The sequence below is a fragment of the Archocentrus centrarchus genome, chromosome 12, assembly GCF_007364275.1.
Source record: "Archocentrus centrarchus isolate MPI-CPG fArcCen1 chromosome 12, fArcCen1, whole genome shotgun sequence".
Lineage (NCBI taxonomy): Eukaryota > Metazoa > Chordata > Actinopteri > Cichliformes > Cichlidae > Archocentrus > Archocentrus centrarchus.
The window spans coordinates 3,894,635-3,908,312 of NC_044357.1; the positions used below are offsets into that span (position 1 = coordinate 3,894,635).

The following is a 13,678-nucleotide window of genomic DNA, read 5'->3' on the forward strand; positions in this document are numbered from 1 at the left end:
AATTATCAGAGATTTCAAAATACAGTATACACAGTTTAGTTTTGTCAGATGTATGATTTACCATTCTCTCAAACTATAGGTGAATAATGTAACTGGGCCCATATCGAGGCCTTGAGGTGCACCACAGTTAACACACAGCCAAGGCATCAAAAATGAAGCTAAATTATTCAATGAAAAATCTCTTTATTGAGTGTTTTTGGAAAGGGATGTACTCTTAGATTCAAACTGAAGAGGATTATACATGAAAGCTCTTCAAAAACAGTGGTACCAAACTCTTACACGGAGTCCCAAATGCACCATCAAGCACCCAGTTCCTCCTGGACCTAACCATCAAACATGTTTATACATTATATAGCATAGGAAGTGGATACATGTTTATAAAAATAAAACTCTTCACATACTGAAATGCTATTTTTTTTTAAACTACATTTTATCATAAGATGACCACTTCAAACTGAAGCCTTTTGTAGATTAAAAAAAAAAAAAAAAAAAAAAAAAAAGGCAGAACACAGGACAACAAAATAAAAGCAATGATAAAATCAGGTTTGTAAAAATCCACATGAGAGGAATTTGGCAGCAAACAGCCATAAAGTCTCCTTTTAAAAACACTTTCAAAAAACAAACACACACACAAAGTCACATAGATCTTAATCTGGGTCCAGTTTGCAAACATTCTTTGACAAAAACAAACTGAAACAGTAAAAATGAAAAACATTTAAAAGAGAACTATGTCTATTTAATTATTAGCAATCTATAATTAATCAATGTAGACAGCTGACAATACTTTAATATAACATCTCAGTTTTCAACATCCTAACAAGTCTCCATATTTTATTAGAACATCTTAGTTTAGGCACTTTTGGCCCTTCTGTGCTTGCATGCAATTTGTGGACCTGTGACATTTCCTGCTCAGCCTCTTCCAGACTGCTGCTGAGAACTTTAATCATCCCACTTTATCCAGTAACGCGAGCTGATAGACATTTTGCACACCACCAGCATTTTACAGTATAGGCTTGTGTCTTATATACAGTAGAAAACAGTAAATAATATGTTGCCTCACACAGTATTACAATATTAGCAGAACATATTTTGTGACCTTGTTGCAACCACTAACCAGAAATGTTAATAAAAAAAAAAAAAGCAACTACATGATGTACAGCCAAGAACCAAAAATCAGGAATTAAAATAATGCATTCATGTTGACCAAATTAGATTCACATTATTCATAGCAATAACATAATACCGTTCTCCAAGCTCGCAATTACAGAACTTCAAGTCATGAAATTAAAATGCATTTTGCAGGACACAACCGTTCCCAGATGAAGAAATATGGTATGAAACAGGGACTTGAAGGGCACTTCACTGATGTCCAAATTTTTGTTCACCCACACAAAAAGCGGGCAAATGAGCATTTCAGCATCAGCACAAATGTTGTTTTTAAATGGATTATTCCTCTCATATGCAAAACGGTTTACTGAAGGGATTTTGTGTAACATGACGCTACTTCACTTAGTAAAAAAGCAAACAAAATATGGGAAGTTGCTGTCAGCAATGGCGTGACCACAGCCAGCGCAGCAAAATAATTCGTTACACCCAACAAGAACTCGAGCACAGAGGGGAGGTGAGCACTCCGGCCTCTTGAGACACACACACACACACAGTTCTGTTAGGCAACGTGTGTCTCACTCAAACAACGCTCCAATACCCCACCCTGCCCCGCTCCTTTATGCATGAAGCTGCTCATGTTCTCCTTCCATTCATGTTTCTACTGAGTTAGGAATAAAGTGTAAAGTGTGTAAATCATGATTAGAGGCTTTAGGGTAGGCCTAATGTAATTAACTAGTCTCCAGTTTAGGAGCATAACCTTCAGTTCCTTAGTTGGATCAAGCCCTTTGCTCCTCATGGTTGGGAACCCTGCTTTTCCTCTGGCTCTCACACAGGACAGGCATGTAAAGGCCAAACTATGATCTCATTAAGAAACGCCCAGCAATTTCAAGATACCAACATTTTACTCCTGTTGCAGACTGTTACTGCATATTTGTATTTCAACCAGAGGAAAATAAATTGAATTTTTTGAAGTGCTGAGCTTTGAAGTTCATAACTACAATCCAGCTTTTAATTGAATGGATCAATGAGTGTGACCTCTATTCTTCCTGTAGGACGCCTGTCTGGAATGCGACTGTCTTTCCTGAGACTTTCTTGTGGCACGCTCAGGAGTCCCTGCAGTCGGCTCAGGCCTGCATAAGCTGATCAGCCACGGCATAAAATAAAACAAAATAAATAAATAAATAAAACACTGACAGGTGATGTGAATAAGGATCACATTGTTTCAATGCAATGCTTTGCTGGGAAAATGTGGGTCATGGCACTGAGACTGATGTTACTGCACTGCTAAGCAGAAAAGGTGGCCCTTCTCTGCGATGCTGAGCACTCACTTGCCCTTAAGGTTTGATAGTGAGATTAGGCTGATTTAGAGGACCCGTGTGTGCCGTCAGTCAGGGCATGATAATGAGGAAAAAGGGGAAAAAAACAAAAACACATAAGAGGCTGTTCAGTGTTTCTGTATGTATATATACACACACACAACGGGCAATGTGATACCTGGATGAACAGGATTAGTGCCCACGGTGTCGCTGTAGTCACTTGGTGCCGTCTGCACCCACAGACACTTCCTCCTCGTGGTTAGTCTTGTAGCTGCCGTTGTGCTGGGCACAGGGTGATGACGTCATGTCCTCGCTCGGTGTGGCTGAGTCTTCTCTGTCGCTTTCTTCCTTTTCTTCTCTGTCATAACTCATTTGTGCCTGAAACGACAACAACGAACAATCAAAGCTGACAAGTAAAAACTTGCCAAGATGAAAAGGCTCGGGCGCCAACTGCCTGGTGGGCGGAGAAGCACTCCATAATACCATAAGCGGCAATTTGCAGGCACATTTTCACTGTCTGAAGGATCAAACTGTCACAATCATCTTATGGAGCTCAAGAAATGTAATCAGTCATTGTTCTCCTAAATCTTTAAATGTGTATTTGGATTAGAGTTGTCATGATGCTAGAATTTCAAAAAAATATATATTAGCATAACTGACAAATATGTTCTCTTTTTTTGTCTTCTTTCGCCTAAGAGACAATGTTTTAGGTTGTTTGAGGCAGTGCTGTGCTTCTGGTGACTTTGCTGCATGTGCTGCCACAGCAGGTCGACCTGCATGTTTGATTTGGCAAAGATTTTCTGCAGGATGTGCTTCCTGCAGGATGTGCTTCCCTTCCAAATATCTTGGCCTGAGACTAACACCAGCACTAGGAGTAGACTAGCTTGTGACCCGCTGAGGCTGGGTTTGTGGCTGTTGGGTAATGGCTAACAGTCGGGCAGGTTAAGATTCAAGATAACTATTCACTACTTGAATTTTGTTGAAACGGGAGCTTTACTGACTTCTGTTTCCTAAAGTGCTGTTTAGTGTTGTGAACATCAAGGGCTGCGTGCCTGCTGGTCTGCATGTGCTGTGTGACGTTGTGTGTCGACCGGAGGAGGCAAAGACGGCACTGTCGGCATCAATACTTCTGCAAATCCCTCACAACAAAGAAAATGTTGTGAGGGACTTTAATAGTGTTTTTGGTCCATTGGTGTTGCAACACTGCAACGCCAACAATGACAAATGTGCCATTATTTACATCTGCTTCATTTAACCAAGTCAACAGTGTTCACCTCTAAGAAACAGATTTCGATTGCAGTATCATGTGAAAAAAAACAAGCTGTGAACCAAAGCATGTGACAGAACTGCAGAAACTGCAACTCATCGCTGACAATCTTGCAAAAATTACGGTGGTTTCTGAGGAGGACTTTTGTTTGGCTGTTACAAACAACTAACAAATGTTCTGACTTATCGAAAGAAAGGATCAAGTGTAAAAAATCTAAATCACCCTTTATCTCTTGGATATCATTTGTGGGATCTTTGCAGTAAACTTCAGAAGTAGGACAGTCGTGTGGTGTGCTACTCAGGTTGGGGAGAGATGGAAACTTTAGTTTGTGTTAGTGTGAGTAACATAGAGCGCACGACAATTTTTGAGGTAGAAACTAGTCAGAATGGGACTTTCACAAAGTGATCTGCAAACCGAAGCGCACTGAAAACTAAACCAGGCATCGAAAGACCGCTGCCATATATATCAAATGCAATAAAGATGGAAGCTAGTGCATGCTGGTGGTATTATTAGAAAGCACTAACAATATTGCAAAAATAACATCCTTCTTAAATGCCTTTTATTAGTAAATGTAGATTTGAGTCATTAAGGCTTTAAGGACTAGAAATGACCCTGATTTACCCCAATCAGTTAATCATAGAGAGCAATCAGCTGTTACTTTTAATTTATCATTTTTTGTTAAGTTTGTGACTGAAGAATAAGCTAGCTTACCTTCACTGGCTTGGTTTTGCTCCTCATCCTGTCCTCGTCTTTGCGGCTCCTCTTCCTGGATGTGGAGCGGTCCCTTCTGTCCCTGCTGCGCTCCCTCTTCTTCTCTCTTTTACTTCTAAAAGAAGCCAGTGGAAGCAAATCTACACTAAGAACCAACCTTCAAGACACTAAATTGCTGAAAGTTACCAAGCAATTATTCAATTATATAACGGGGGAAAAAACAAAACAAAAACTTGGCTATAAAAAGTGAACAGATTGGCAGCGTGCGGTGGATGGATTTACCTTTTTGGTGAAGGTGATCTGGCTTTCCTTCGAGGGCTTTTGGACCGATCCTTACTCCTCCGCTTGTGTACCCTGACAGCAACACATTAACTTAATTAAGGCCACGAGGCATTTACAGGAAAAAAAAGTGTCACAAACAACACCTTTTTTTAGTAATCTGTCAACATCATTTTTAGCACCTCAATACCAGATAACAGCAGCCACATTAAGGAAGACATGAAGATTAAGAATCTGCTGCCCTCTACTGCCAAAGGCAAGAATCACAGGTTTTATTACAGTTGATCAGATTATATATATATATATATATATATATGCTGCAGCAAGCCACAGCCTACTGACACATGTAATTACACTCTGAAAGTTAAAGAGATCACTTGGACATTTATGGCATTTAAGACGAGCCAGTCTTGTCCTGCATACCTCGAGCGACTCCGACTGCGTCTCTTGTCTCTGGAACGAGAGCGTCTCCTGTGGCTGCTTCGGGAACTGTGGGAATCGCTGCCGGGCCACAACCTCTGTGACGTTCTGCTCCAAACGGAAGGGAAAGAGTGTCAACAACCGAAGAGCATCACAACCCAATGCCCTCACATTAAAATGGTTAACAAGAAACAGGAGTACTAGTCGGTCACCTGTGTTTTGAATGGGACCTTTTTCTGTGTGCTTTTGAGTGTGAACGGGAGCGTGAATGGGACCGTCGTGACCGTTGAGACTGACTGGAGGAACGCTTCTTTGTTTCTGTTAGAGGAACAAGCAGCAGTCTCAGAATGCAGCGTTATTTCAGCTGTTTTAATCAAATCTTCACGCGGGAAGTCTAAAGGTCATACCAGGTTCAATGGCAGCAGCAATGGTAGACTGGGCTTCACGCACCCTCTTCATCACATTTTCTAACTCTTTAGCAGCAGCCTGTGGCGTCATCTCGGGGGGTTTTACTATAGCGTTATTGGAATGATTAACCCTGAAAGACAAAACGATCAGCCAACTCTTGAAAGATGCTCAAGTTTCACCACATTTCCTGACTGTTTGAAGAATGACCTTCTGACTTCATACATACTTCAGCGGTCTGTCTCCAAACATGACTCCGTTTAAGGTGAGGGCTCTGGCGACGGACTCCTGCTCAACAAACTCTACAAAGGCAAAACGTGTTGGCTGGGTCTCGTCTCCGGCCATTCGGACAAACTTCACATCTCCCACCTGTTTAAAAAATTCCAGCAGCTGCTCTGCAGTGGTGGTCTGTGGAAAGAAAGAGACTACACTTACAGAGAAATAAAGGCATAAAATATAAAGCACTGATTTTCTGCTTAACCCAGAATGGAGCAGTTTAATTGGACTGTTTTCAAATGTGATTTACTAAGTTTAAGTTTCTTACCTGACACTGATTAAACCCCCATAACTCATTTTCCTGTGCCCACTTCCGAGATGTGGTTGATGTTATTTTTAAATGATACAAGCCCAGAAACAAACAAGCGGCTGATAATAGTCCCACCAGCCTACATAACGTGGTCACATGACCTTTGAATTAAGCACAAATTTGGTGTTTGATGTTACCTGCGAGTTCAAGTTGCCGACATAAACTGTCCTCCTGATCTCATCGATTTTTGAGGGATCCACGTTTCCAATGATGGGGGGCTGGGAGAGCACTGGCGCTGTGGGGTCGAGACCAGCTGAAAACCGATTCACTATGGGAAGGTTCAGCTGCAGGTGCACAGCAAAAGAAACAAAAAACCACACAGCTTATGACAGGTCTACACGATTGTTTTGATCAATACTGAGATCACAATTGTTTAATGATTTTAGTGACAAAGAATGCTTTTATTGCATACAGTAGTGGTGTGCGATACTGCAAGATTTGGTATCGATCCAATACCAAGTAAATACAGGGCCAGTATCGCTGATGCTGATACCACTTTTGCAGGTAGAGTGTTCAGAAAGTATAATACAAAAATGTAATAAAAATATCCCTTCATTCACTAATTTTCTGGATTTTTTCTTAAATAAACAAGCTGTACAAAATTATCACTCCACAACGTTACAGAACATTTACGCTTCCGGCTCTGCCCCCTACTTCCAGCCCTTTAAGTTACTTTTTTGACATTTTGCTTACTCCTCTTAATTGGAGGGGAAAACAAAATATCAACAAAGTAACTTAAAGGGCCAAATTGTCTTATATTTTTGACATCACTTTGTGGGCCACTTCTGGCCCGCGGGCCAGGAGTTTGAGACAGCTGACAAATTCCTTTTTTTCCCCCCCAAGTAAAATGTGTTACATGTCACGTGACGGTATGACGTCAAAACACTGCAGGGAGGGGAGGAGCAAAGTGTGCCTGCTCTGTGCTGTGACAGGAGCGGCACTTAGACAGTCAGCTTGCATCTTTGATAAAACCACAGCACTGCATACAGGAGAGAAACTGAAGCTCAAGTATGGATCTCATTACACTGGTATTGATCAATATCAATACCAACATTGGTATCGATATTATCGATATTTGGATCGATCCGCCCACCACTAACATACAGCACAGGTTTTGCCACTTGGGAAAATGATTGCAGGAGGGGAAAACATAACTTTGATTGAGTATGTTTACCATTTTCTTGAAGCCTTCACTACTCAGCGTGTTTAGAATGTTGGTGAGTTCAATGCGTCTTTGTTAGCTACACCGACGCACTGCACAGACGCACTTTACATTTGTAACTACTGCACTGTTTTCTTTTGCCTTTCATGCATTCATTATCCTGCAGTTTGTGGTGTGTTGTCAGGCGGCTGAGTTACTTGTGTTACTTTGCAGCAGAGACACCTCCACAGCACTCCTTGCATTTAATTTGTTCTTGATTAACATCACTTGCGCTAAATCTGAAGTATTTCTAAACAGCAGAAGCGGGACAAACTCTTCATCTCTGCCAGACATTAGAATTTCGCTGTACATCTGTCTTCATCCACACTAATCCAGGAAACTTCGAGCTGCATGGTGCAGGGAACAGCATGAACGTGCAGGCACGCCATCAGGCAGTGATTCAGGGAGTGTCTGATTTGCTTTGGCTTCACGCTCTAATAGTGAAGCACACATTTTCAGTATCAGTCAGTAACAACCATTTAATCGCACGGGGAGCCAAAATTGTAAGTGAGATTAAAATTTGGTTAACCGCGCAACCCGAGATTATGGTTTACTCTTATGAATAACAACAGGTAGCCAAGAAATTCAACAGTGGGCACACTTACATTCTGAAGTGGAGCTGGAGTAGGAATTGGCAGCAATCCCCCACCAGGAATCAGATTGGGTACCGGAGTGACAGGTGCCAAAAGTGACAAAGCCTTGGCCTCTTCTGGTATTTTCCCTGCAGGACAAAAGCAGATATTAGTGAAGGCAATAGAGGAACTCTCCTCTTTGTCTCCTCTATGTCTGCACAATTAGCCCACTGTATTCTAGAGAGAAAGAGAGCATACACTTCCCATACAGCCTACAAGTCTTCTACTGTCTACTCATGATATGCTGGAGACCGAGCATAAAAAAAAAAAAAAAAATTAAAAAAAAAGTCTGAATCAATCTGAATTATTATTTTCAATGAAAATCCTTACTTTTTCAAAACAAAAACAAAAAAACACTGATTTTTGACCTTGGTCTCTTTTCAAAAAGAAAAAGAAAAGAAAAAAAAAAAAACAATGCAGAGAATGAGTCAACACTTTGATGTATGGGTCACCTGTACTGGAAACATATTGGTCATGAACCATACGATATCAAGCATGGACGCTTTTCCGTGGGGGGGGAGGGGGCGATCGTTTCGCAGTGTTGGAAAGGTGTGCAACACAAGACAACCCCAATGGCTGCATCACTAATAGCACACAGAACATCAGATACAGAAAAGAACAACAATTTTAAGAGCTGTAGGAAAGGTTAGCCAAAACTTAGCTATGAAAAAAAAAACAACGAATTAGGTTTGTTTGTTTGTTTGTTTTTCCTCTCTGGATTCTAATTTGCTTCCTTGCTGGAGAAGTTAACAAAAAACAGCTACAAGTTTATCACATTATAGCTGATGGCACTGAGCATAAATGACAGCTTTCCTACTAATGTTAGAGGGGGAAATGTCAAAAAAATGTCACAAAGCATTAATGCATTTGACTTATTACTAAATACTAAACATCACATTAGAGGCGTAGAGCTGGCATATGAGGAAAAAGCCCTAAATGCTGCCTTTTACAACAGACTTGAGTACAGATGAAGTGCACTTATAGCTTGAAGAATTTTATGCTCCAATGAGATAAAAGTTTTCATTGCTGAGTCTCACTTTTTCACAAAGACTAGCCCCTCACTACAACGAGGTGTAGTGGACGAGACAGTTAAGTGTTAGTGATCCTCCTAGCATCCCGTGTGTGACACACATCCCATCGGTATGCCGTAGCAACCTGGACAGAACTCAATCACACACAAGCTGCAGCTGTAGCAGAAAGAGAGAGGGGGGTGGGGGGGTTGGACAATAATCAAAAACAACAAACCAAAATAACAAATATAAAACACAACGCTAGAGATAAGCAATACTGTAGTTTCTGGATAGAGACAGTAGAGAGTGGACAACATGGGAAAGTATGAAAGGAAACAAACCAAAAGAAAAATCAATCAAATAAATAAATAAAAAGAGACAAGGTGTCCATCTTGGAAGGTTCAGCGGGCTATTCTCCTGGTCACATCCCCCCCTTGAAGGCTGCGTTGGCCCGATCGGGGATAGTGGCTTGGAAAACAATGCCTGACTCAGGCTAGTGTAGTAGTGTAACAGCTGGGCCACTCTAGTCATCTGATATGCACACATAATCACACAGAAAAAACATACAAAACCAAATTAATAAACTCAGTAGCCATCCAGCACCAAGTCACGTGGACAAAAAAAGCATCAAAGTCAGTGGTGATATCATTTTGACTGTACACAAGGGAACAACAGTGGCACCAAAGAGCGAGCGGGATTTAATGAAAAGGAGCACCGAAAAATAAATAAATCAATAGATAAAATGAAGAGAGAAAAAAGGGTGAGTTATTGTGTAATTTCCATGAAACAGTATTTAAAATATGCAAGCTACTTGTTGCAGGCAGTCCAGTGTTTACAGTCAGGTTTCAGCTTCAAAAACATTCAACATAGCTTTAATGGCCTGTGTGGAAACCATCCTGTGACACCAAACACAGACCGACCCTGGCTGGGTGCTAGCTTTATTTTTTATTTATTTTTTTTACTGATGTGATACAACCCATAACCTGTGTCAAATATCTGTGACAAAAACTGCTCAAAAATAAATAAAATAAAATAAATAAAATAACCAGTGGCACAACTTTCCAAATTTTCATGTGGACTAATAATAATAATAATAATAATAATAATAATAATAATAATAATAATAAAAATAATAATATAATAAAATAACCTAGAATTCAACCACAACAACAAACAATTATATTGAAGGGAAGGAGGCCTTAACAAAGTTCACACTGTCATTTTTGTTTCTTCAAACGTAAAGGCCCGCACTCACCTTCCGCACATGGCACTACAATCAAAGCTCTGTCAATAAACACAGTATTAGTGAGATGTTGCGCCACACCAACACTGGAAGGGTCCCGGTACTTTATGTAACACACTTTGGACGAAAAGGACAGGGGGGCGTTGCTGTAAACAAAAAGGGGGGGGGGGGGGAAGCGAGGAAACGCGGGTTAGTAATTTCATATCAGCTGTGACTTTTTAGTTTTAATATAAGGACCGCGGCAAGGCCGCAAATCCGCAGTGTTGCTTAACTAGCCCTGCCGAGGCAGGTTGCTCTTACTCGGGTGGGTAGAGCCGCAACTCCTCGATGTCTCCCAGGAAACCGAAGAGAGTGCGCATCTGCTCGCTGCTCACCGCCGAGGACAGGTTGGTGACCTGGACGACGGCAGTTCCCGGTATCCCGCTCATTGTGCAAACTACTGAATATGTTTTTTGTAAAATTATATTTATTTGTCAGTTACCCCGCTGTGTTAAATATACAGAGCATCCAGGAGGGAGGAGCGACAGGGTTCACCTTCTTCCTCTTCATTCCTAACAGGAGTAGACAGTAAACAAGGAGGTCCGCTAGCTCCCCCTGGTGTATTGTATAGTACATTACCGGTCTGGGCCAAAAATGAACTTTTAGTGCTGGCCTCCGTTGCCATAAATTAACAGCTTTATTTAGCATAATGGTGAAATTAAGCCTTGCTGGCTGGAACAAGAAACTTTAACTCAAACAATACTTAATATTACTGTTCAAAAGTGACAGTAGCACAGTTTTCTGGTATGAGGCTGTGTGAGCTACACAAATCTCCAAATATTAAAAATTTGCTCAATTATTCATCCATAGGAATAAAGTGTTTGGGACCAAGCACTGTACATATCATAATGACTTGGTTATTGACAATACCAGTTAAGACTTTAATGGAGTTCATGGGCCATTTTGATAACTCGAGATTATGACATTCACTCACGGCTCAGTTGCATATCACCGCTTTAAAATAGCAAACTCTCAAAGCATGTTTCAGCAAGTAGGTATATATAAGTGGAGCCAGATCTTATAATCAATCTAACCATGGCTGTACAAAAGCATTTAAAAGCAGTTGTTTATGTTATTGTGCATGTATAATTTGATATTTCAGTTTTAAATGTCACAGGTATTTCATCCTGTCAGCTAATGTAGTTAATGCAGCCTGAATACACACAAATATATTTGTACTGTACAGTCAGGTCCATAAGGGTTTGGAAAATTAAATTTACTGTAGCTGTGCCTCTGCACGGCATCACAGGAGGTTTTAAATCAAGATGTGGGGCTTTGCATAAACTGTCCCCATTTTCAGAGGCTCCAAATTAAGCAGACAAACTAGCATCATTTTAAATATAAGGATTGTTTTTAATACACCAGTGGACCTATTGAAGCGTAGAACCGGATGTCACCACATGTTGTGTTTCCTCCCTTGAGATGAGCTGCTAGACTTTTACTGCAGCCACTGTCAGTTGCTGCATGTTTGTGGGTCTCTGCCTTCAGTTTTGTCTTCAGTAACTGAAGAGCATGCTCTATTGCCTCAAGAAACTCTTGTGTTGTTCTCCACTATATGTGTGAGAGGTGACGTGGTATGCTCTGGCTCATGAGCTGTTGCTTTACTTTTCTCTTCCCATCATTCTGGTACAAGTTAATCCTGAAGTTAATCAAAACCGTGCAGGCTCTTCTAGATGCTTGTCTGACAAAGTCTAATCTGAACTTCTTGTTTTTGAGTGTAACCAGTGCTTTGCACCCCCCGCATATCCATCCACTCATGAAGGTGTCTCATGCACACTTTGACTAGGATACGGTTACCTCCCCGAGTGTTCTTGGATGTTGTGAGGGGGCTTTTCTTAACCAAGGAAAGAATCTCGTTGTCTTCTGTGGTCTTTCAGGACATTTGGTTTTGCTGAGCTGGCTGGTGCATTTCTTCATTTTAATAATGTATCAGATCGTTGATTCAACCACTCCTTAAGTTTTTGCTCTGTTAGGTTTATTTTGGCTTTTCAGTCTAATGATGGCCGCCTTCACTTGTATCAGCATCTCTCTGGACCTCACATGGAGAGCTCCAGTGAACAGTTACCAAATACAAGCTCAACACTTGGAAGGCAACTCCAAAGCTCTGTAATTCCTAAACACCCAGTGCAATACTTTTGTTAAACCTTTTGAATTAAAACAAAAAGGCTGCAGTTTAATCACATCTTGATTTGATTTAAATTTACACTGATTGTGCACAGAGACATTACAGTTAAAACTAGAGGAGCACTCAGCAGGGAGCATCGCTCGCCCACCACAAATGATCTGTGCTGATAATGCTCTGCAGTAGATCCCACCCAAGGTTGTCATACTCAATGAAATAATAAAAGACTATAGATTTATTTTATTGGCTTTTAAAAACTGTAAAATATGATTTTATATTCTTATTAAAATAAGATCCACATGAACAGATAAAGGAATATATAATTTGGATATGTTTTATGTACCCTAATTCTGTTTTTTCTTTTAATTTTTGGTGACTTTGATGTTGAAAATAAAATCATATGTTCTCAGGCTCCTAAAGAATATTTCCAGTTTCATCAAATGGTTCCAAACCTTTAGCAATAGCACAAATATGTGAATATTATCCCCATCTCACAATGGTAAGGTATCCTTTTAAAAATTCCTGGATCCAAATGCAGATCCGGATCACCACCAAAATGTAACCAGTCGTTCCTTATACCACCCCCAACAACTCCAGAAATTTCCATCATCATCATCATCATAATTCCTTCATGCTTTAGCATAAACAGGAAATGACAAAAGAATCTGTGTTAAACAGCATTAGTTTATTTTCCACAGGTTACTTCAGAAACAGGTCATTATGTACAAAATCTGGAATGTTGAATAAATGCATATCAATCATCATCATCATCATCATCATCATCATTATCATCATCATCTCACTGACTGTTTCTAGAGAAACCTTAGAAATAGTAGCTATACATTAAAATGGGTGCCTCAGAATTGCAATTTATTGCTGGTTTTACAATCGCAAGTCACTAATGCCATTATTACCGCTTTTTACCTCAAACTTTTTTTTAAGAGTATTTACAATTTGATTAGTAAGGTCTGAAATCCACAGAAGACTGCTAAATAAATAAAATGGCAGCTTAAGAAACGAAACCCAACACGGATGAAGAAAGTGTGAAAACATGTTTTATCTCCCTAGATTGTCTACAATGTCAGACTTTTTTTTTTTGCCATGATTATAAAGTGACCATTAACCCCCCCCCTCCAAAAAAAAAGTCAACAGAACATAAAAACACCCACAAAATAAAACTGATAATCTCATCAGTGTGAAAAATAACAGGTCGTGAGAAAAAAAAAAAAATGTTGTACATTATGCTGTCATTTGCCTGAAAATAAAATTAGCCAATATTAGAGTGAGTTTAAAAACCTAATGGTGCAGCTTCATTTATTACAAATATTATTTTATTAAAG

At 40.1% G+C, this 13,678-nt stretch overlaps 1 protein-coding gene across 4 annotated transcripts; it reads right to left on the bottom strand.

Annotated features, from left to right (window-relative positions):
* Positions 1-166: 166 nt before the first annotated feature.
* Positions 167-10,712, bottom strand: srek1 (splicing regulatory glutamine/lysine-rich protein 1). 4 transcript variants are annotated; one of them, XM_030742295.1, is made up of 14 exons: positions 10,478-10,712; positions 10,190-10,323; positions 8,962-9,465; positions 8,377-8,508; positions 7,898-8,013; positions 6,229-6,375; positions 5,735-5,913; positions 5,508-5,638; positions 5,313-5,418; positions 5,104-5,211; positions 4,684-4,755; positions 4,402-4,516; positions 2,602-2,801; positions 167-2,465 (listed from the first exon to the last, which is right to left on the bottom strand). In XM_030742295.1, exons 4-13 carry the CDS (start codon positions 8,405-8,407, stop codon positions 2,640-2,642), a joined length of 1,167 nt encoding a protein of 388 aa, XP_030598155.1. In that variant the 5' UTR covers positions 8,408-8,508; positions 8,962-9,465; positions 10,190-10,323; positions 10,478-10,712; the 3' UTR covers positions 167-2,465; positions 2,602-2,639. The 4 variants fall into 4 exon arrangements, with proteins under 4 accessions (XP_030598155.1, XP_030598157.1, XP_030598156.1 ...); XM_030742297.1 differs by having other exon boundaries at positions 167-2,801; positions 5,104-5,174; positions 5,342-5,418; XM_030742296.1 differs by having other exon boundaries at positions 167-2,801; positions 5,104-5,208.
* Positions 10,713-13,678: the final 2,966 nt, after the last annotated feature.

Excerpts from the sequence above, each read along its gene's own strand:
- srek1 (XM_030742295.1), bottom strand. The coding sequence starts at position 8,407 with ATGGTTCATGACCAATATGTTTCCAGTACAG. Across the intron at positions 5,639-5,734 it reads TTTGGAGACAGACCGCTGAA|GGTTAATCATTCCAATAACG; the intron begins GTATGTATGAAG and ends TTTGTCTTTCAG. Across the intron at positions 5,419-5,507 it reads TGCTGCTGCCATTGAACCTG|AAACAAAGAAGCGTTCCTCC; the intron begins GTATGACCTTTA and ends TTCCTCTAACAG.